Here is a 25744-nt window from a genome sequence, read left to right on the forward strand (position 1 = left end):
TAGCATATTTATAAAATGAAAAAATCGGATGTTCCAGTTTCGTACAGGAAAATTACTTCAATATTTAGTTTGATACTCCCTAGATGCAACACAGCACATACAGCAATGTGTGATGCTGTCAATTTGTGATGCAGTTCTGTAGGATGTGAGAGCCTTTGCTCTTGCAAAGCAGTTGCAAGCGTGGCAAGGGTCTGAAGCGGAGGATTAAGAGAAGCTATACGTCTTCCTAAAGCATCCCAAACATGCTCGACAGGATTCAGGCCCGGTAATGGAGTTGAATTGTTTGCTAACCCGGTAATGGTCATTCCGTGTGCTGAATTGTTTGCTTCCGAAGATAATTATCACCAATTGCCCTGGCATAACAGCGCACATAAGAATCAAGAATGTCATCTCTATAGGTCTGAGCATTCACGGTTCCACGTGGAGAGATATGGAGGTCTGTGCATCCATCCAAAGAGATACCACCCGAAACGCAGACACTACCTTCTCCGTATGCATCTCTTCCACGAATGTTTGATGGATCATAACGGGTTCCATATCCTCTCCAAATCAAATAACGCTTACTTTCACTTGGAGGCTAAACCTGGACTCATCCATAAAGAGAACAATCCTCCATTGATCGGCCATCCAGTAGATATGTTGACGTGCCACCTCAAACATTCCTTTCTATGATGTGACGTGAGGGCACGCCAATGGCTGCTCGCCTCGCGTACAGACCTCTATAATGAAGGCTTTTACGCATAGTTATCGTTGACAACAACCTTCTGGCCGCTGCAGTAAGGTAGGATCTGAGTTAAGTCGGAGATATGTTTCAATTCCTTCGTAGGCTTAAAAAAAATATCAGTTATCGGCACTTGTCATAATGATTGGCCATCATAGGCTCAATTCCTTGGATTCCGAATCTGTGGTTAGAAGTTGTTACCAAAGCCTATGAACCAAAGAAGGATTCACATTTAACCAACTGGCTACTTCTGTCCGACTTTGTCCTTCTTCTAGTCTCCCAATAGCTCTCCGTCGCAGTTCTTCGGGCAAATTATGCCTTGTTACGAATTGGCTATCGCAGATTTCTTGTCTCAGTAGCACAATGAAATTTACAGGCATTTTTCTCTCAAACATACAATTTAATGCTCCGCGCGGATGACGCATTCCGATTGCAGCGCCACAAATGTATATACTGCAGTTTTACTCATCAACTCTTATTTGATAACATATTGAAATTTTAAACGGATTGCCTTATTTTTGGGCAAGTTATAATGCATTTTCTCCCTCCTTTCTGCATGCCTTCGTGGTGTAACGGTAGCACACTCAGTGCGTATTCGAGACGTCTAGGTTCGAGTCCCAGTGAGGGCATTGCTCATTTCTTCAGGTTCCTGCTTCCAAAAAGTCCTAATGATTCGACAGTTATCACTACTTTTGTGATTTTTCCTTAATTTTTGGAAATCTGTGTATTATGTATTTCGAGCTCTCAAAGTTTGTTCTTCAAAACCTTTGCTTGCCAATGAACTAAATTATCTGCAATCATTTGTCATTGACCGAGGATTTTCTCCCGTGGTCATTAATAAAGCCTCAATAAATATTCAGCTTACTATCAAAAATGACATTCCTCTATCAGAAATAACATTAATAACCTTGTCGTGCTTATATTTCATCAGTCTGTCACTTGTAGATTCTCCAGAATGATTTTCAAGTCATTTTCTTGCTTATCAATAAAATTCATGGTTCGATTTTTAAAGATTCCATTTCCGACTTTAATTCTTGACGAATTTATCGCAAATCGTGTCAGTACAGTTTGAGAACTCTCGGCAAAACTAAAAACGCATTACAGTTTCGTATCAAGGGACAAGAATCTTATGTCCGAGAAAGCGAAATTAGCGAGTCTTCGATAGGTAATCATAATTGGAAATTTAATCATAATTTCGACTTTGGGTCTGCAAACATTATTAAAAAAGCTTCTTCAATTAGCGAATTGGACGTTTTTCTAGCTTTTCCTATTCGCAAAGATTTATCTTGTTTAGTTAATGGCTTTAAGTTCAATCCAGTGCTTTTAAAATTCTATTTTAAAAGCTTTAATCATCCTAATGCTTTTAAAATTCTATTAACTTAATTTTCCATGTTCGTTACTATTTTTGCCGACAGATGGAGCTATCGTCTTTTTCGCTCAACTGCTATAGGGTTATAAATACGATTGCCACGCCCGGTGCTTTTGCAGATTTCTTTGCTTCTGATGAAGAGGGACCTGTACCTGTTTACCCTCGAAATCAATTCATTTATATACTGAATGTACGTCTAACACAAGGTTGTTGCTTTGGAAATCTAATGCTTTACATTTTTTATTGATCAGTGTCAATTATGTCGCCATCAGCCTATATGTATGTTAGGGTGTTTCATTTTGTAAGGCAAAAAATAAAATATAAAAATTTTCAAACTTTTCTTACTCTCCCAGTATCAGTGATGTAAAGATATATATATATATATGTAAGATAAAAATGTATGAATCAGAATTATAATATAACTATAAACATTAATTATTTCTCTCTATTCTAAAATTGTAATAACTTATCTGCATTAAAACGTTACATAAGATAGAAAAGTCTGGAACTTGTGAGATGAATTTAGGGGCAGATTACCAAATTTAGAATGTTAATTTTGAGGTCGTCAATTATTTTTTTGAAACAGCTATCATATTTTGCTATATCTTACATATCCCCCCTTCAAAAGAAAAGTTGGGCGAGCAGGGTGGAAGAAAAAGCATTAGAGCAGCAAAATGTTAAAGTTATAATTTTGAAAATACAAACATATTAACTTTTAAACAAAAAATTATTGTCATAAAATTTTGACCGATATTTTGAATCAATTTTGACATTTCACTGAATGTCCAATGAAATTTTGTAAAGTTCTTGAAAGTTCCACATGGTAAAAGTTCAAATTTTTTCACAAACTAAATGTTCAAATAAAATTCTTTCAAATTTTTGTTGATGAAAACATTTCTATTATGTATGCCAATTTTCATACTCTACAATTTATGCCAATTTTCATATTATTTAATTATGTTTTTCAAGGAAGGCATTTTAAAATATAAAAATTGTGTAAAACATCATTCATAAACACAATTTCAAATTTTTCACTATTATTAAGACATTTAAACTTTACTTATTCTTTACAAAACTTGAACACTCTACAACTTTATCTAAATACTAGCATTTCCATCATATTGGTTTATCAGTTGAGCAAATTGGTGTTTAATATTCTTCACCAGTGGCCAAAAGATTTGCCAAATTAGCAGTTACTGTAGAAAAGGCCTCCGTTCCTACTGTAGAGGCAACTGGCCTTTTTCGAACTGCTGTCATTCCATATTAATGTTAAAAACACACTCCATTTTATGAAAAAATAAAAATACTTAGATTTTAAAAAAAATGTATTTTTTCATAAGGTGAGAGCTTTCAACTTTTATCATTAAAAAATTAAAGAAATTCCTAGAATTTAAAATTTTTTCAAACAATAATTTCATTCTTAAAATACAGTAAAAATTCAAAAAAAAAATTAAAACAATAGTACAAAAATATTATTCGCATTAGAAACCTTCCCTAAGTAAAACGTTCCTAATTTTTACCAAATTCAATAATTTCTTTTTCCCAATTCAGAAATACAAAACTACATTTTAAATAAATCATAATATTTTTGAATTATTAACATTGATCTTAAAATGATTAAAGCAAAATATTACCATCAATAAATCATAATACAATTAACTTATAAATGCAATTTTTTTAAACGTAATGTACTCAATTTGTAAATTAATATCACTTCCCTATCATATTTGATGACTTTTGATAATATAGCATTCTTAGAATATGAAGAATTTTCCGAATAAATCACTGAACATGCAAGAGAGCACAAAATACTATTTGGCATTTCATATTGCACTTTGATGACTTTCAAAGCACTTTGGACGTTTAATTTTCTTTCTACGCGATGATCGGAGATGCGTAAACATTGTGAATATTCGAAGCGAGCAAGGAAGATTAACTATATTTCACTACGTTGGCGACTCTGACCTTGATTCCGAACACTGTTTTTTTTTTTTTTTTTTTTTTTTTTTTTTTTTTAACTTACAGATACTCGATGATTTTCAAAACACTTTTTGAATATGATGCCGTTAAATCACACAACGGGAACAAATTTGATGATTTTCTCGATGATTTTAAAAAAAATAAAATATAAAAATTTTCAAACTTTTCTTACTCTCCCAGTATCAGTGATGTAAAGATATATATATATATGTAAGATAAAAATGTATGAATCAGAATTATAATATAACTATAAACATTAATTCTTTCTTTCTATTCTAAAATTGTAATAACTTATCTGCATTAAAACGTTACATAAGATAGAAAAGTCTGGAACCTGTGAGATGAATTTAGGGGCAGATTACCAAATTTAGAATGTTAATTTTGAGGTCGTCAATTATTTTTTTGAAACAGCTATCATATTTTCTCGATGATTTTCAAAAAAATAAAATATAAAAATTTTTGAATATGATGCCGTTAAATCACACAACGGGAACGAATTTGATAATTTTCTCGATGATTTTCAAAAAAATAAAATATAAAAATTTTCAAACTTTTCTTACTCTCCCATTTTTTTTGAAACAGCTATCATATTTTCTCGATGATTTTCAAAAAAATAAAATATAAAAATTTTTGAATATGATGCCGTTAAATCACACAACGGGAACGAATTTGATGATTCACTGGTAGTTTGAGGCAGCAGAGTTCGAAATCCATTGGGGTTTCCCCGCGTAGGTTCGAATCCTGCCGACTTAATTGTCATAATAAGAGCAAAACAAGGAAAAGCCGGAGCAGTGTCGATGCGTGCCTAGATCCATATTGAAGAAGAATTTTGATTGCGTAGTATTTAAAGAACTTGGCAGTCGAGGCAGTTTTAATTCCATTTTATTTCCAATTGATATTTGTGGCCACAATCACTTGGCACTCTAGTCGTGCCTTTCCACAGAAGATTTACATTTTTGATATTGTTGGGATAGAAAGCAAGCAAGGGAAAATTACATCTTAGCAAAGTAGAGAGCAAAAGCTGAAGTGCGTAGTTATGAAAGATGGAAGCACGCGAAGGGAAAAGTTTTGGTTTGCAATTCGGTGATTGGTCGTCAAGAGGCATCTGGTATTAACGGTTACGTAAGATCGCATGATTAATTTGAATGACGCAATGGAGATAAGTTATTACAATTTTAGAATAGAGAGGAAGAATTAATGTTTATAGTTATATTATAATTCTGATTCATACATTTTTATCTTACATATATATATATATATATATATATATATATATACCACGAAAATTGGATACTATTTAGAGGTTGCACACTTTGACCAGTTTTTCAAAAATAGGCAAAAATTACGCTTTTTGAATGTTAATTACTTTAATTGGGAAAACTAGAAATCACAAACTTTAGACGCTAAGATTAATTACTAATGATTCACTAAGATTAACATTGTCTAGTTTGAGAAAAGTCGAGTTAGCAAAGAAACTGAATATTTGTGCGATCCCATTATTCATTTAGAACAGTGAGAATGCGTCTATTCTTTAAGACTCCTCTCTTCTATAAACCAGAAATATTATGTAGCTCCTCAAATTGCGCCTATTGTATTAGATAGACGCTCCTATATAACCAGAAACATTGTGAAGCTCCTGAACTTCCATTTTCGCGGGTGTTCATCATTTAGAATGATGCTAATAAATATATTGTATTAGTTAGCTTCTCTTCTATAAACAGAAAAAATTGTGCGGCTTCTCAACTTGCATTTCAGCAGGGGTTCATCATTTAGAGCACTGAGAATGCGTCAGGAACATTGTGCAGCTCTTCAACTTGCGCCTATTGTATTAGATAGACGTTCCTCTATAACCAGAAACAATGTGAAGATCCTCAACTTACATTTTAGCTGGTGTTTATCATTTAGAGCAGGGCGAATTTTTCAGAAATATTGTGCAGCTCCTTCAACTTGAATTTCGATCTGTGTTCATCATTTAGAAAGGCGCGAATGCGTCAATTTTTTAATTAGCCTCTCTTGTATAACCAGACACATTGTGTAGCTATTAGACGTGCATTGCAGCTGATATTCATCATTTAGAGCAGTGAGATTGCGTCAAACACATTGTGCAGGTCCTCAACTTGCGCTTATTGTATTAGACAGACGCTCCTCTATAACCAAACACATTGTGAAGCTCCGCAACTTGCATTTCAGCTGGTGGTTATCGTTTAGAGCAGTGCGAATTCGTCAGAAACATTGTGGAAATCCCCAACTTGCATTTCCTTCGGATGTTAAACATTTAGAATAGTGAGAATGAGTCTATTTATTAATTAACCTCTCTTCTATAACCAGAAGCATTGTGTAGCTCCTCAATGTGCGCCTATTGTATTAGAAAAGCGCTTCTCTATAACCAGAAACATTATGAAGCTCCTCAACTTCCATTTTCGCGGGTGTTCATCATTTAGAACAGGAGAACGCATCATAAACATTGTGCAGCTCCTTAACTTGCGACTATTGTAATAGATACGTAGATGCCCCTCTATAACCAGAAACATTGTGCAACTCCTCAACCTGCATTTTAGCTGATGTTCATCATTTATAACAGTGAGAATGCGCCAGCAGCATTGTGCAGCTCCTCAACTTGCGCCTATTGTATTAGATAGACGCTCCTCTATTACCAGAAACATTGTGTAGTTGATCAGCTTGCGTTTTAACTGGTGTTCATCATTTAGAGCAGTGAGAATGCGTTTGAAAGATTGTGCAGCTCCTCAACTTGCGCCTAATGTATTAAATAGACGCTCCTCTAATACCATAAGCATTGTGCAGCTCCTGAACTTGCATTACATCTGGTGATCTTCCTTTAGAGGAGTGAAATGCGTCAAAATGATTGTGCAGCTCCTCAACTTGCACCTATTGTATTAGATAGACGCTCCTTTATAGCCAGAAACATTATGTAGATCCTCACCTTGCATTTCAGCTGGCGCATTTCAGCTAGAGCAGTGAGAATGCGTCAGAAACATTGTGCAACTCCTCAACCTGCGTCTAAATGTATTAGATAGACTCTCCTCCATAACCATTACATTGTGTAGCTGATCAGCTTGCATTTTAACTGGTGTTCATCATTTAGAGCAGTGAGAATACGTTTGAAAGATTGTGCAGCTCCTCAACTTGCGCCTAATGTATTAAATAGAGTTTATTTACTAGAAAGAAACTAAAAACTTTACTAAAAACATTTCCGGATTTCAAAATGAGTGTTATTACTTTTACCTGCGGTAATATTCATTTCTGGAGAAATAGAAATTGGTCACTGCGTTTGTACTGCATTAAAAATTTACGATGCATTATTTAAGAAATTTTTTATTTATTTTTCTTTCATGTGGCGTTGCAAATAGCGGTCCCAGAGTTGATCTGCCTTTACATCAGGCATATAAGATGTTTAATTTTTTTTTAACCGCTTTATAGTTGTTGGTTCAAGAAAGAAATGCAGATGCAAATCCTGGAGCTTTAGAAAATAAAATCCTTGTTGAGTTTTAATGTATTCAGTAACAAAATTTTAGTTTTTTTCACTTAGCGATATAAGATATTACTTTGTTGGTAGATATTACTTTGTATGATAGTTGTTCGATGATTTATATTTCTACACCATTTTTTCTTTGAATGCAAAATTGCATATACAGGAATGCATTGATATTTCAGAAAGTAAACATCTTTGTCAAATAGCGAAATATTTCTTCAGTTTTTTATGATCTGCATTTTCAGAATACTAAAATCACCTTTGAGGTATCAAATTGTTATGCCAAATTTTCAGGTCTCAAGCCATTTACAGTTGCTTTCTTTGGGAGTAATGAAGCTGGGAATGAAGATTCGTACTGATTTGACGAATATTAATGAAGATTCGCACTGAGAATTAAATTCAGGGAACTAAAAAGTGGTACACATCTGAATTCTGTATACATGCTTAGTATTCCAATATCTTTTTTCATTCCCTTCAAAACACAATTCTCATGTAAAATTAATTACTTTCTAAACACTACTAGCAACTAAGTGTTTAAGGCCTCTGAATGCTGTTAGTTCGACGTCAGGTAATCGAGCTGGCCGCATGGTCGGTTTTCGTTGTTTCCCCAATGTGAAACGTGAATACGAGCCAATTTTCTCTAAAGATCTCCACAAAGGCCTCTTTTTCTTTAGGTAGGCAGCCTCCGTGTGCTTTCAAATATTCAATTAAACTAAACGGTATCTAACTTCTGAACGAATTGATATATATATGACATTATAGACGCAAACATATAACAACGGATAAATTAATCAGTTTTTAAACTTTTTTAAATTTTGAATTAGAAAATGTTCCATAATAATTGCTTTTGTACAAATTTGTATTTCATTTGTCGCACAATTAAAATTCATTTTGTCATCAAAATTATTCATAAAAGGAAGGGTTTCTAAACATAGTTATGAAACGCTCATAAGTTTAACATTCTTATTTCGAATATAATTTTATTTTTATTTGTCGGATTAAAGAGTTTTCTACCTAAGCGAAAGGGGCTATCGTGGAACGCTTTCAAAGGAAATTGACTGATATACCCTTTATATGAACCCTTTTATGTGAAAGACCAAGTAAAGGTCATGCAGTCAATCCGTTTATCGCAATTTGAATCCAGGTTAAATTATCAGAGTTAAAGAAATATTATCCGCCTGGCCGCTAGTTATCATTTAGAACATACAAACGAAAATTTCAATGAAGTAAGCAGTAGTCGTGAAATGTATGTCATTTAGAAATAACATTAAAATTAATTTTCATCACCTGAAACATTTATATTTATTACACTGCCTTAAAATGCACATTAAAAATTGGAATAAAGTGATAAAAACACTTATGAAAAGAATGAAACAAAGACAATTTTAAATTCGAATTGAAACCAAATTAAAAAGAATTTAATCAGAAATAACTGAATGTATCATGCATTTTTAAAAACATTCAAGCTTTTAAAATAATTTCCGAAGAATTTTAGCAGCTGAAAAAAAATAAATAAATAAATAAATAAATAAATAAATAAAATTTCTTTGATATTTGACCTCCAAGCCGTATTTGCACAGGAAAAAACCTGAAAACGCAACGCGTGGGAATCGAAGTAACAAATTATTCTTTTTATTTTCTCCTCTCAACAAAATATTTCCTAGAAGATACCAAATTTGCCAACAACACATGTGAATTCAAAACACGGACAATTTTCCCCAATCCATTAGCGTAATCCCACAAAAGAACGCACCCTACGGAGTGTCATAAATAGTCATCAAGCCTCAAGAGCTAGAATTCCTACCCCTGCCACCAACGACAAACTGTTCCGAGCCCCCAGTTGCTGGATATTTAGTTCGGAACACATATGTCCCAACCCCCGGGAAAAGGTTAATTTGTGTATATAACATGTACATAGTGTAAATGTTTGTTTCTTTAGTTATGTAATTTGTTTTATTACATTTTCTTTGTACCGAATTAGGCTTCTGACCAAGGGCTGTACTGCCTAGGACGTGAAGTCTTTGGGAGAGGGCAGTGTTATGAAATTTCCAGGCGCGGTAAGATAGCTTCCACGCAAAGCAGTTTTAGGGTGGCCATAAAATGGCAAGGGAAGGCAGGGTTGCCACATTTGGCGACAAAATTGGCGATATGCCACGGATGGATGGAGAACCTTCTGGAACGAATTCTTACCGGTTTAGCCCAGAATGTTTTCGAGCACAAGCCGAAAGCTGTATAAACCCTGCTGGTCCGCAGTCAAGTGTGTGCGCCTCGTGTGCGAGATAGTTTCGAGTTAGTCAGTTCGTGCGGAGTCGTAGACTGCATCGAAAGAGTCTCTTAGTGTATCGCGGTTAATGCATCGTCGAGAGAGTGTGTTGAGCTCCGGGAACGACTGAACCGAAGAATCGGGATCTGTGCTCTGTGTGTCGTCGAGTGCATTGTGATTTGTAGCGTGGAGAGTTTCGAGAGTACGTGGAGTTCCGAGAACGACCGAACAGAGTCGAGAGCTGTACTCTGCTGCTTTGTAGTCAAGCTGTCTCCACCGTTATAGCCTGATAACCTGAAGGCGTGTCGCTGATTGTTCCAGCTAGTATATTGTAGATATTTGACGACTCTAAAACGTGATTTTGGAGCTGTCCTGATTCATACCAGCCAATAAAGTGTGTTTCGATATTCCATCAAGTGCTGCAGTCGTTATTCACTCCAAATCCACACGAATCCCGTACGAACGTGAACGGAACAATACTCAATTCAAATAAAGCCTTTTAAGCCAAGAATCTTGTTTAAATTTGTAATTAACTACATGTTTTAAACTTTAATATTGAGGTTCTATAATTTTTGGTCTTCTTATGATTTTGAATTAACTTTTGTCTAGGGTATCTGTCTCCTGAAGCAAGCATCTCGTTCAGATTAATTGTGTTCTTAATCGAAACTTATAAGATTATTTGCTATTTTGTTTTAACAAGATTTTTGGCTTAAATGGACTAATGTCTTTATTTGGATTGAGTATTAATTTTGAATCTAGCAAATAATTTGATGCTTACTTGGAAGTAGGATGAAACACTCTCTTTATTTAGTTGTTAATTGATGGTAGACTGGTTTATTCCCTTGATAAGACGATTAACCTGCGATCAATGACAATAACTACTTTTTCAATATTTGGAATTTACTTTTGGTTTTTGGTACTTTTGCAATTTAAGAATTTTCTTAGCAGATTTTTAAACAAGAAATTACAAGAAAGGATTTAAATGGAATTTGTGTTCCTTAAAGATGGTATATGGAAAGTTTTCTTATTATAAATTATTACGAGTTATTACTTTGATATATATATATTAGGCAGGTTGAATGCCCTTTAAAACTTAATAGAAGACGGAATCTATTATATATATCCGTCTTCTTTTAAGTTTAAACACATAAATGTAGTTCAGCAGGACATTATAGCCCTGAAAGCCTTCAGTCCCTTACGTGATGTCATTCGTCGCATAGATTTACTTATCCCACTGCTTGAGGATTATGCTCGTCAGGAAGCAAGGCCTTTGTAAAGAACTTTTAACGTGTATATTGCTCGTATACACGTGAGAAAACCAAAACGCCCATGCAGCTAAATGAAATTAATCAGTTTACATTTAACCTTCCGTAGTAGTAGAAGAAAGTAGAGAATATCGTATTATTTATAAAACAAACCTTGAGCAGCTTTGATATTACATATTAGTTTAGTTTTGAAATTTATCGTTTATATTGAGAGTGAAATATATAAGGCAATACTCTCGTGTTGAGTGGCCAGTCAGTTCATTATCCGTGAATTTTATCTGAGTTGAGTTGATTCTCGGAGGGAAATTGTACCGAATGTGACATGGTTCGTGGAAAACGAGCAGAGAATGTAAAGGTCCCTACTTTGTTTACGTAGGGGAAATATGATTTTATGTGTAAATTTTATTTTATTATTTTAATTGTTGTGTTAGTGTTTGAACTGGAACATACATGAAAGTCACAGTTTTCAAAAGATGTAAAAAGCTGAACTATTCGAGTCAGTTAGAGTATGGAGGTGGATAGACGGAGAATTGCTATGGCTTCTGAATTCATGTCTCGAATATTTCATCGTTTTGTTATTTTGTTAGTTTACTACAGTTTTAGCTTCACGTTGACATTTGTAAATTGTAAGTCGCATGTAAATCTTTTTTTTTTTTTTTTAAATTGTATAATTCTAAAATTTTATTCAAAATGTTAATTTCATATTTAAATCACATGGAAGTAGAATAATTAAGTTTGTTATTTCATATTACAAGAATCACGTCTTTTTCAGAATATTTGAAATTTTAGCAATAATTTTTGAAGTAGGTTGTAGGGAGTTGTATTTAAATTTTGTACTTGTTTTCATGCCTCTTCCTAATCCTTGCTGTAACTCGCGTTGCTTGTTGTTATGTTGTAAATCTTAAGATATTAAGAATCTGTCCGAAACTGCTTCTTATTTTACAGTGTTTTGTGTAGTTATTTTTGAAATATATAATGTTTTTTGGAGAAAATAGATATTTTTCTCTACAAATTTCTGTTAAAATAAAATTTCTTGTTTGTTTGATACTTTTGAAATAAAGTCTTATTTACTGTAAACCTTTTTATTTCTTTAATAATGCTTTAAATAGTTGCAGACGCATACTAAAATTTATCGTGATAGTGATTTTTTTTTTGGCTAAAAAACTTATTTATAGAGATAAATGTTTTAAATATGCTGCATATGTTTATAATATGTACTGAAAATTGTTGCAAATTAAAATTATATAACTTAAATATGTGATAAATGCTGTAGTGTTGGATAATTTGTCATCGTTGTTAATTGTTGGATAATTTGTCTCTTCTGTTATCGGGAACGAAAAAAATAAACGTGTACAGAAACGTATTCAGAAATGTATGTATATGTGCTTGGATGTATATATATGCATATGTGCTTATATATACACACATACATATATCCATCCATACATATATAATACATACATTTATGAATCCAGTCCCAGTAACAGAAGAATACCCAGAGTATATCTATGAAAGTGCCTGAAATAGCATCTTTAAACATGAGCATTTGAACAGAAAATTAGTAAAACGTAACTTTGAGAGTAAATTTTTCTTTATTATTTTAACAAATTGTTGAAGACAGATAAATAACTCTGCAGTATTGTGTTTACAAAATGCAGCTGTATGTCTTGTAACTACTTTGTATTTAATGTGTCCCACTGGCCGTCTGAGTACAGGTCATTTGCACTTTATGAAGGTAATTTTATAATTTTTCTCCGTAAAGGGCACATTTCTTGCAGTGATTGATTTCGTCCAATACTTTTAATTTTTGGATGTAACTCTATGAAAGTAGATTTAGCACTCCTGTAAATTTTATTCCACTCTACTGAGGTGCAAAGTCCGTTTAATGTTTTGCCAGCTGATTTCTTAAGGCTCAATGCAAAATAGGATAGGAAAAGCATCGGATGATTTCATTAAATGGGATACATTTTATTCCTGTTTCTAATTCTTTATTTGCTAAATGAGTGACAGTTGACTTAAATGTTGAGTGGAGCCTATGCCCATATGAAGGTGACTTTAATTAATGTCCTTTCTATAAAAAGTAGGAATTTCTTCTTCAAAGATTATTTCCTGATAATACAGTGCATTAATTTCACTTTTACTTCAGACTTTGTATAGTTTTGATTTACTATTGTAACAAAATCCTGCGGCTATCATGAATCTCATGGGGAACTTTTGTACACATTGACAAAACCACTTTGAATGGTCATTTTTATCAGTTGAGCAATAGAAAATTGATCTTTATTTTGTTATAGTTTTGTTTGTTATGATTCATAAAGTATGACCAGAAATTTCTATTTATCAGTAGCTGTTTTTTTTTCATATAATTTTTTGCAGTCTTTGGCCTCCACAATATTACTTTTGTAAAAACAGATGTACAGATTTGATTTGAATATTCTTTTTAATTTCAAATCATAACGAATTTACCATGCTAGATGACATTTCCAGTTTTGATGGAATGGATCTTTTGAGTCGGTGGATTTTCTTTTAAGATCAGAGACTTCTGTTTGTGTTTGAACAGTCTTGGGATACAGTTTTGTGGCCACTTTTTTTATTTTGATTTTCGACATTGGTGTAGCTAGAGGGGCAAGGGGGAACATCTGTTCCTGGACGCAGCATTCAGGGGGCACCAAATTGATGTTACGAAATTTTAGAATTAAATGCTTTCCAATCTTAGCACACAGAAAGGGATGTAAAATGTTCAGTTGTCCCTGGGTACTGAAAACCCTAACTATGCCTCTGACTTTCGATTAGGTGCGTATTTCCTTTTAAATATAATATATTAAGAATACCATTCTTTGCATTGAAATAACCTTGAATTTTACACTGCTTCATAATTTGTTGATATAATTTGAGTATTTGGTACTTTCTTGTTACTGGAACCACATTCAGAAATGTAGTTATATATGCATGTGCATACATATGTGAATATGTATATAGACACTATATACATATTCACATATACATGAATATGTATATAGACACACATATATATTTACACAAATACTTGCATACATGAATACATTTCTGAATTCGATTCCAATAACAGAAAAGTACTAAATATTTTTCCTCGGAAAGTGCATTTACATGACTTTCGAGCCATCTATCAATTTTAGGAGTTGTTTCCAAAATAAATCTCTTATTCTCAATCAAAATAAAACAGAGTTAAAATTTAGTCTACGGTACCCCTTGGCGAATCATCTCTTTTTTGATGTCAAGATCGGCGCCAGGAAGAATCGGCACCAATTTCAAATTGTGCTGATCCTTCCGCCCGCTGCACAAAACCAAAACGAGAAGTCAAAGACTTGCACGAACTTGGTTTCCATGTACACTTCAACCTATTTTAACTTAAAAAAGTCAGAGAATTGCACAAACTAGGCATTGCACACTGCTGTAACTTTGGCGTGTACACATCAATCTATTTTCACTTAAACTCTTATTCCTTTATAAGTCAGGAAGCTAAAACAAAGCTATCATGTTAAACAGAAAAAAATTGTCCCTGTCTTAACACACAGAGACCAACAAATAACCAACAATATATATTTCCCAACATAAAAACATTGAACAACAAATCTTTTAACAAAAATTAACACACAGAGACGAATAAATAAATAAAACCTCAATTTTTTAACGTACTTTTTCTCATGTGCATACGTTCACACCCTCCACCACCATCTCCTCCGTCCTCCATGTAAACAATTCAATTAAATTTTTGGTTGCTTCAACTCATCCACTGTTAATGGCAGATAAATATGTATAATAGCATCCAAGAAAGCCATAAATAGATTTTATTTTTCCCTGAGCTTTCTTGCACCTCACATATTCGGCCGAATAATAATCCAAGCCGTCCTTCGTTTACCACCTGACTAAACTGCGTTTAACTGCACTCCACATTCCTTCTATTTTATTAATATGGATCCTTAAATTGCAGACTATAATTTACTGTTAGGTGTCCAAAAGCCTTCACCTGAAAGGCATGTATGCCTTCCAGCAGTCAGAAATTATAGTCGTAACATCAGACATACTCAAATACAGTCAAAAGTCGTTAATTCGGACACCCATAATTCGGAATGATCTATAATCCGGACCTCAAAACTCAAAACTTTCTGCGCATGCGCCACGTTGACACATGTGCATAGGCGTTTACGCGTGCACGTAAGACCTTTTACGACTGCGCATATGAGTGTGCACAAGTGCAGAATACGTTTTCGCGTGCACGTTTTATGTATAATGGACGTATAAGCTAAAATTATCTAATTATCTATTTCAGTTAATGTTGATGATTGCGTTGTTCCTTAATTTTCGAATTGGATCCGGCTTATTATTTTTTGCAGACTGTAAGAGCAATTTTATAAAAGTAAGCTTAAACTTTCGATTATATCAAACAGAATTTTCGATATATATTTGTTAATATGTAAAGGATCTAAAGCGAAAGTATGTTTTGAAATCCAAAATCTGTTTATCAATTTCACGCTGCTCGGTGGGGGGAACGCCGCGGCGGGCGCGTAATGAATTGGAAGTTGATCTGTCAGCACTATCCTTATCTTCAGCGCAGAGGTTTTTATTTTATTTGGCTTATAATTCCTTACCAAATGTAGTATTTCATCTCTATATGCTCCATCTTTGATATGATTTAAAACAAGTTCCTCGTCATTATAATTCGCTTCCGATAGCGAAGAAAGTGACAGAGGTTATTGAAAACGAAAAAATTTTGATTGACAAATTAGTCGGTGTACTCGACACAGCAATTATAGGACTTGAACAGCGGAACTTTGTAACTGAACAAGAAATTATGTCTGTTTAATAGAATTAAAGAGAATGTATTATCACATGAAACGAAGCAAAACTTAAACAACTTACATTGAAAGAAATGTTTAATAAAGTAAACAAATAAATATTAAGCTTTCTCTTTTTGGAAATTTTGATACCCTTTAGATCATAATTGTTCTTTATTTCATAAATTACGGTTTCATATTTTTAATTTTAGAATTTCTGCGTGCCATCTTACGAGATTTAAACTGATGATCTATAATCCGGAAAAATCGATAATCCGCAATCGCCGAAGTCCCGACGAGTCCGGATTAACGACTTTTGACTGTACCTCATCAAAATACAACCAACAAAACACTTGCAACCAAACACAGCAATTGAAAAGAATGCTAAGAATAAAAGAACACCAGTCCATACGAAAATGTTACTATTACAAAAAATAGCCAAAATCTCAATTTATCACAATTTATTTGCTGATATTCGCACAATTTTCCTTAAGGCTAGTTTCTCATGCATTATTAACAGTTAGTTTTTGGCCACTTTTTTTATTTTGACTTTCGACAATGGTGTAGCTAGAGTGGGGCAAGGGGAACATCTATCCCCGGACGCAGCATTCAGGGGGCACCAAATTGATGTTACGAAATTTTATTTGCTAGCATTATTATTAGAAAGCTCTTATTCTCAATCAAAATAAAAACAGGGTTATTATATTATATTAGACTAAATTTTTAGTCTACGGTACCCCTTGGCGAATCATCTCTTTTTCGATGTCAAGAATAAAAGAACCCCAGTCCATACGGAAATGTTACTATTACAAAAAATAGCCAAAATCTCAATTTATCATACTTATTTGGAGAAAATCAAAGAAAACTATTATCACAATCGCATATTAAGGTTACCGAAAAACCTATTTCACGAAGGAGGCTTCCAGATTTCATGAACAACCAATACCACTTGGTGATTTTTCTGTCGTAGAAACCAAGGGGTACCGTACAGTAAAGATCAACCTAAAACAGTAACAGACACTTATATTGAAAATGCTAAATCTATATCTCAAAATACTAACAAGAAAATCATGTCCAAAACACCTTTAATATGACTACAGGATCTTACAGATTAGCTTAGGTTTAAATCTTAATAAATACTTTAACCTTATAAATATTTACTGGTTTTCCATTTTATAGCGAGAATACCAGCCAGTTTCCCTTAAAATGTCTTCCATTAAGCTTCCTTTATTTATGAATTGATTAAAACAAGAATTTTTATGCAGTAATTGATTTAATTCTATTGCATTTAAATTAAGTTGTATAAATTAATTTGTTAAATCTATTTAAATTTAATTCATTATTCTTCCCAAACGGGAATTGCAGTAGGTGATTGGGTACTATTGCATTATTCGCTCAACTGTCCAGCAAAGTCGACAATCATAGCTTTCTTGGACGCTAATTTTTCACAAACTTAACATATGAAAACCAGTAACCATTTTAAAAGATATTGACACTCTGAAAATCACTTAAAGCAGCAATGAAACTGAAAACTTTAGAAATCTATATAATGAAACAGTAAAAGTATCCCATACTGAAACACTCAAAATTTCATAAAATGGTAATAAAGTATTTAAATTAAAAATGCAGCAAACATTCAGAATAAAGCACTTAACTATCCTTTCTGTTGGTGTTCTGGCTATTTGCGCAGCGATCTGTTTTAACTAAAATAAATAAATAAATAAATAAATAAAATTTAAAAAAAAAAAATGGAAAATTGCACTTATTCGGAGAAAATCAAAGAAAACTATTATCACAATCGCATAAGGGTACTTTTCCATTTTGCCAGCGTAAGCGATAAAGTCGCCAAGAATGGTGCAGCTGATACCAAACGAAATATCCTCTCTGGTAATCTATTACGCCTCATTTTCAAAACAAGTCGTAGCCATTTCTTATCAGATTGATTGTTTCTTTCAATACTGGCACACAATTGCATACAATTTTTACCAGATAGTTCAATTTTATACTCTAAGGCCATTCGCAGTAATTAAGTCAATTAGGATGCAATCACACCACTCACCCAAAGGTGAAAATATAGAAAAGGCAAAGTCAAGAGTTAAATTCTTCAATTCTAATGAGAATGCACAACGAAGTAAAGCTCTGCGGTTTTACATAATTTCCGAGTAAGCACGAATTGAAATAGTTATTGCATTTAAACTTGTATTCCAAATTAAGATTTAACTTGAAATTAATGTAGATAATTAATGTGAGAATTAGATTTTTGTAGCGTAGTTTATGTGAGAGGAGATCACTTGTGCAAATAAGAAACTGCAAATCAGGATGTTGTACCATAAAAGCATAGTAAATTCTTGATGTCTTTTTACAAATTTATTGTCTTTTTACAAAATTTTAAGCGATATTAAAATGTTCATGCCTTCAAAATAAAAATTTCTTATAACTAACATTTGTTAACATTTTTTATGTGTATACTGTGTGTTGTCGCCAGTAAAGTCTGCTTGGCGAGATTTGTGCCAGCGAAATGGAAAAGTACCCACATAAGATCAGTTCATAAACTACTTTGGAGCTGCAACATTTCTGTGATAATGTAATATCAGAGATGAATACTTTAATAATGAAAATACAGATAATATTTATATTTGGATACTTTTCAGCTGTTTGCTTTAAAATGTCTTCAAAATCATCTTTTTACTTTCCCTCCTGACATTTTCTCTAAACAAATTTCACCAGATAACTTAGACTGTTTGATCTTTTCTAAAACCCAACTTCATGGAATGCAGATTTCTATACTCTACTAGATTAAAACATCATATTACTGAAAAAATGCAACTTTTTCTTTTTTATTAGTAGGCAGACTCCACAGTTGCATTACGATTCTTTGCTAAGCGAAACATACAATGCTAGTCTCGGCCACAGACATAATCCCTGATCTCCAAAATCACATGCATTTTAGTGTCTTGGACAGATAAAATACATTTTTGTAAAATTCTGCATTGCCTACTTCAGCGACATAGCACTTTGTCCACTGATTCTTATCTCAGTTGGGTGGATAATGTAATAGTGCTGGTGATTATTATAGAGTTTCTTTTATATATATATTTATATTCAGCTCTGTTTTACCTATAAATTTATTCCGTTTTATTGTACTCAAGATTTAACCTATAAATCTATGGCTATTAAAATTCTGGTTTCATAACTTAAAAGTTTTACACTATAATGACATATAGAGTACAAAGTCTGAGATCTGGACATCCAGTATCCAGAATAATCTTAAATCTGGACCTCAAAGCTACTAATTTTTAATTTTTAAAAATTTTAATTTAGTTTTTTTTTTTTTTTTTTTTTTTTGTATGCTTTACGCATGCAAATTCAATTCCCCCCCCCATAATATAACATGAGAGTCCCAATTCTTGATTTCGCTTCATTAAAGTGCGCAAAGCCATTTTTGTGCAATTCTGGGATGTTTTTTTAAGTGAAAATAGGTCGACTTGTACATGGATGATACCGCGTATGTGCAATTCTTAAAAACGCGGCAAGCAGTGGGCGATTCTGCACTTTCTCCCAGTTTTGCACCTAATCTTCGTCATGATTAAGCACTTTTGTTCCATAAAAGTTCTAGCATAAGCGTAATTCGGCTAGCAGATTGTTGGGAAAAAAATGTTGAGTAAAAAAAAAAAGCCTTTACTTCGTGGAAACTAAATGGCGTTCAAACAAAACTAGCAGGTTGCTGTAGCAGGGTTGGTCACCAAATTTTCGCCTAAAAATCGCCAAGTTACCATAATCCAAAGATTAACCAAAGTACCTCCTTATTGAAGAAACAATTATTTTAGCATAAATTTATATGATCATTAATTTGGCTCTCTAGCTGCATCTCGAATTGATCCATGCTCATTTAGTCTTCCTTTATTAATGTTTGTTCTTTTTTTATTGTTAATAATTGTTCTTTAGTGATAATCTGTTTTATATGTTTGGATTGATCTTTCCAATAAAGCCATATGTAACAACATCTCGAACTGAAGCATTCTAAACATAGAAACATCGTTGATATTTTTGTGTTCACGTTGCGCTTGACGATGATTACAGATTTAAGTCATTGTGCTAAGAAATATTGACGAGGAAAAATTTTACAAAAATTCTTTACATATGCTGAAAATAGATTTTGTTAATGAAACTCATAACCAAAAGATTACATTTAGTCTTATTAGAATTCAGAATAACTAATCTGTTATTCACATAAACCCAGAACCGGCGCCAGGGCTTGTATGTGTTTATGATGCATATGCCATAGTTTTGGTTGGTTTCTTTAGGATAAAAATGTAGATGCATGTAATATGAAATTAGCTTATTTTGTATTAGTTACATGGGATATGTTTAAAAGAAGTATGGCTTTAAAATAATGAAAAATTCATCAAGCGTTACTTAATTAAATAGTATCAGTTTATTATTTAAATGAAAAATGTAACATCTGTTGTTAATAGAGAATGTAAACTAAACTGTAATAATAACTAAGAATTAATCCATAAAATCCATTGAAAAAGATACTGAACAATTTAATTCTTAGATTTTATTTTTATACATTAATGCACTTGACTGTGTGATGTTTGTTTTATATTCAGATGTTGATCGGAGCCGAGCTATTCAGCCTTTAAGCATTCAGCCACCCATAGAAAGCAGTATCACAGAAGATCCATTAGCTGCGTTACTTCCACATTATATTAAAAAGTCAAATGTTGACCCATACTTAACACGAAATGTGACTACTCAAGTTGGAAAGACTGTGTATCTTCACTGTATAGTGAATCTTGTTGGAGACAGAACGGTTTGTAGAAATGTTTGTAATTATTCATGCTGCTTATGGGGAGTTCAGAGTTTAAGTAGTGTAACTGCACTTTTTATAAAAAATGGAGTTAAATGTATATATTGAAGAGCCAAATAACAAATTTTCAGTGCTTCAATGTAAAGTACTATAATTTTTATCTTTAGACATCCTGATATGTTTAGCTAAAGAATATGTCTTGCACTTCCTCGTTAAAGTGGCCATCATGTAAACTTCTGGTGAAATTTGCAAATTGCAAATTTTGGTGACTAAATGTGGCAGCTGCTTTAACAAGGAAGGTCCTTTTCCTTCCTTTCAGTGCAACAAACAAGATGGTTTATTTGTTCATAATAACTTATTGTAAACGTTTAATAGCATGTATTATCCGAGTTTACTGTAAATCTATGTTGGTTCCTGGCAATATAGTTGATAGAAGGGAGACCGCTACCAGTGCACAGTGCTGAGGTATATGCTGTATGATACCCAGGTTATACAAATTACTGCAGTTTTTTAAAGCAAAAATAGACTGCTGTGTATAAGGAGAAAACAGTAATGTATCGTGTAATATATATATATGTAATATTTTTGTTGGTACACTGATGGAACATAGTAGAGAATTGACTGATTAGCTAGAGAAGGTGAAACCAATAACCTTTTAGTCATGACTGAGAAAATTTTGCACGTGATAGTTGTAATGGAATGCCGATGGTTTATTACATGGATGGAATGATGGACTTGCTGACAAATGTGGCCAAATTTAACATAATTTTATTATCGGATAAAGCAGTTCTGGAGGCACAATATTTCCTTCATACATGATTATGAATGCAATAGACACCCCATAATTTCGTATATGCAGCTTGCATTTTATAAGTACGGTGAAGTGAGAAACTTGGTTTATCTTAGCAACAGAAGGCGAGAAAGTGATCATAATAGTTGCATCAGTATTTATAAGATCAGAAAGTCTGAGTTCTGGACAGCTATTGGGGAAAAGTACACAGCAGTGCGGCGAAATTGCAAGGAAAGAGTGACAATTGTGAGGCAGTATAGATGCACTGAAGGGAGTTGTATTAAGATTTAAATTAGGATTTTAAATGATTGTTAAGTTGTTCCAATTAAGTTTAATTTGTTAATAAATTTGTCATATTTTTATATCTTGCATAATGTACCATTTGATCGTTATTTCATAATTAAAATTTATATTTTAAATAGTTAAAGTGTGTTTTCTCTTGATGGCTTGATGATGTTTGATGATTTATGATGATCAAAAACTTAATGATCATTTTTAAAAAAAAGTTATCAAAATCACCAGCTTACAACTAATAAGTAATGTTTGCCATTTAAAGTTATAACCTAAATAAGTTTCATTTGGTCACATTTCATAAGCTCAAATGAGGCAAATCACTTTAAAGAGGATTTATCTTCTGTAGCAGCCTTGCAAAAGTTATTGATTCGACATATTTCTGTAGTTGCGAGAAACAAGTGCTATCGATCTGCACATATGCAAAACAGTGACTGATCTGCACATGTGCGAGAAACAAGCAGTTAACGATCTAACTAGTTTATCATGATTACAGTTTGCATCACTCTTTTGATGCTGGTGTTTGAATCAGTACAGCAGTTTTTCACTATAAAATACTTATTATGCTTACTGTATTTAATCTTCCATCAACAGAAAAAGAAGGTGTAGTTGATGTCTGAGGCATTATTAGCAGCAATTGCTGAATTGTGACCACCGGAATCTATAAAAAATTTAATTTTCGGGGATGTTTAGATATATATACATATATTAAATGAATTGCTCACTACAATGTATTAAATAAAATAATAAATACAATTTTTGATGTGTTTAATAAAAAATAGAATTTTCTGCCATTGCTATTTTAAATCGATAGCTAATGAAATTATATTAAATACTATAAAAAAAAACAAAAACAAATTTACATTTAATTCCTTCTGTATACACATATTAAATATTTTATGTTTTATAAATATTATATGAATTGCCAGTTTATTGTTGACTGTAATCAATTTCATTTTTTTGCATGGTTATATTTGGTAACAAATCACACTTTCTTAAGCTCAAATTTTACCAATGCAGTTTTCTCTCACTAATGTCGCTACAAAAGATAAATACCCTTTAGAGTCTAGCTCGGTGGTTCTGAACATTTTATGCTGTATGCAACCTTTTCGCAGTTGCTAAAAATTCATTCGTTCCTACCCTTTCCAAAATTTGAAAAGATACATATACATTTATGTAAATTTGAATTGTATTATTATTCATTTTATGAATCAAACAAGAAAAAGTATAGAAAATGTTGATAAATTCCAAGACTTTAATAAAAGTGGTATTTTTATATTCATAAATTAAAACTGAATCCTTAATAGGTAAATAAAATGCTGACTGCATTTCTGCCCTGAAAGTGTGAAATTCTCCCATTGGTTGAGAACCCCTGGTGCGGCTGTGTTAAACTGGGTACAGACTAAAAGACTGGGTGTAATAACACTTGTCAACAACAACAACAACAAAAGACATTTGATACTCTTAAATACATTTCATGCTTTATTCTTTAATTTTTTAATTTATTCTAATATACAAGGCTAGAATAAATGATTCATTCATTTTGAAAAGGATATATTTTCAAAAGTATTATGCGTACACACATGAAAAAATAAATGAAAAGAGCCACAAACTCGCCGAGTTTTTTTCACTATTTCACTACGTTTCCCGGATAAGTGGAATTATTGCGAAGAATTGTTGAATATCATCTTGGTGGTGAAATCTTTATCCCTCAGTGCTTCCTGCATGTTGATGGGCATAATCCTCTGGCTTAAATTGTTGCAGAAGTTACACTGGTATGGTTTGAAATGCAGCCGTTCATGCAAAATCTTCCACACAGTTTTTTGTGGTATTATGTTGAATACATGTTTTGTTCTTCTGACTCTTTTGAGATCAAAAACCGATAATCTTCTTACTTAAAATTGAAATGAATCTTTTATCGGATTTTCATCTCAAATGATTCAGAAAAACGAAACATGTATTCGAGACGCATTAATCGACTTTTATAAAACTTTTATTCGTTTTTCCCTGATGAGCTCTGAATTAGGGTTTCAGACAAAGGAGATTAATTTTTATTTTTATTTCTTTTACTAATTTGCATTTTTTTGTTTTTATTTCTATTACCAGTTTGCATTTTTATTTTTCGGATTTATTCTACTGATTGTATTCTGGTATTAATTTTGATTTAGCTATAATGTTAGACCTTTTATCCAATGTTGCAATTATTAATATTGTTAGGGAACTACCTTGTTTTGATTCCAACTTAATTTTAATTTTGGATGCTTTAAGTTTACATATATATACAAACCCACTCTCTTACTCGGCTCTGTGAGCCCAGTTTTTTTTTTACTCTTATACATTGGTAAATTGTGTATTTTTTGCTTTCACAATGAGTGAATTATGTTGTTCTTATCTTCTGGTTAAAATTTTTATGCCTTTAGTAAATGCATAATTATAGAATTATCAACAATTTAAAAATTGTTTTAAGTATGGCTAAGATTGTTAACAGAGCAGCCATATATGTGTACATTTGAAACTTAGCAGACTAGTGAATTAAGTCAGTTTCTGCACCTTCAGTGTCTTTTTGCTGAATGGACCCAAAAGTAATACGTTCAGTTTTGTGCACCGAAAAATCTTGCTTCTTGCCCACTGGCCGAATTGCTTGTTTTTGCATAGAAACTCTAGTTTTAATCGTAAAAATTGTTTGTTGTTTTAACTGTATTTGGTGTTTTACATTTTTCTATTTGTTATAAAGATATTTTGAGTTTTTATGTCATTTTGCCTTGTCGCAAAGTGAGAACTGAATTAATTGAATGAGAAATATTTCTCTAATGAAATTTGAGAAAATAGGTTTAAATGAAATGGAGGAAAAAATATGTATAATTTAATATTCCATACAAGGAAGTCGTAGTGTACAAATCAGATTTTTAAATATTTATTTTTTGAAACTTTTCTGATATTCATGGTAGAAAAGTTTTCATCTTTTTATATTTTCATTCTATTTGCCACAGGATGTGTAAATATGAAATAAGACTCCTAGTAATGCATTCTAGGTGAATAATATTATTAAATTACATTAAAATTTCTATTATAATGCATGCAGCCATAATGGATTTTAACTAGATGGCATTATTTTAGAATGGTCTGGAAGAAGAGACATTTATCAAGGAAAAGATAATTATTGTTGCTCATGGTCATAGAAGGGAGGGGAATAATATTTGCTAGAGACAGTATGTAGCAGTTTACTATTGGTATAAATTTAAAATTCAGAATGTGATCTTTAAAAGTAAGAATGTAATAATTCAATTTTTTTTATATCTGATCAGTTTATATATTTATGCTCTGAACTCCTCATATATATGTATGCTCTGAACGTCTAAATTTTGTGTTGCCTTGTATTTGAAATATTGAATAATGTGTTGTCTGTACGAAAAGCTAATGTGGTTATATATAGCTAAAACTGATTATTCCATTCACATTAGAATGATATATTATGATTGTTGATAAGTTTTTGCAATGATGATAAATGTTCTGGTTTGCATCTGGTTAGCACTGTCATCAATATTTCTCATGACGCTGCAATTCTATGCATTTTACAATAACCCTATATATAGCTCTATCACTTGGCGATATACTGTCAACAATACTGAGTGGTATTCTTGACAGTATATTGCCACACGTTAGCTAATATGTAAATGCTGAACAAAGGTTTTGCCTTCCATTTTGTAACTGTTATTTTAGGTATAATTGGTATATGTTTTAGTGAAGACTTTATTTTGTAATAGAAACATATATTAGGAATTTTTAACAAAAAAGTTATTAGGATGCTTATTATTGTGAGTCGAGTTGTTCAAATGGTGCTAAGAATTGGATTATTTAATTATGGCAAAGCACATGAGGGCTGTCTGCCTAAAGGGAGGGATGCCTTTCGTGGAGGTCTTTCTAAGGGAAACTGGTTCGTATACACGT

The 25744-nt window shown here is 32.5% G+C and overlaps 1 protein-coding gene across 1 annotated transcript in view; it reads left to right on the plus strand.

The window, feature by feature from the left end:
- Positions 1-11342: 11342 nt before the first annotated feature.
- The window catches only part of LOC118182134 (opioid-binding protein/cell adhesion molecule-like), a 35808-nt gene continuing 21406 nt past the window's right edge, over positions 11343-25744 (plus strand). The window contains exons 1-2 of the mRNA XM_035351436.2: positions 11343-11714; positions 20516-20718. Coding sequence (XP_035207327.1) covers positions 11597-11714; positions 20516-20718 — 321 coding nt within the window. The 5' untranslated portion in view covers positions 11343-11596. The remainder of the gene's footprint in view (positions 11715-20515; positions 20719-25744) is intronic.

Source organism: Stegodyphus dumicola, chromosome 9 (genome assembly GCF_044657685.1).
Source record: "Stegodyphus dumicola isolate Sdum_Otavi_A_Nest chromosome 9, ASM4465768v1".
Taxonomy (NCBI): domain Eukaryota; kingdom Metazoa; phylum Arthropoda; class Arachnida; order Araneae; family Eresidae; genus Stegodyphus; species Stegodyphus dumicola.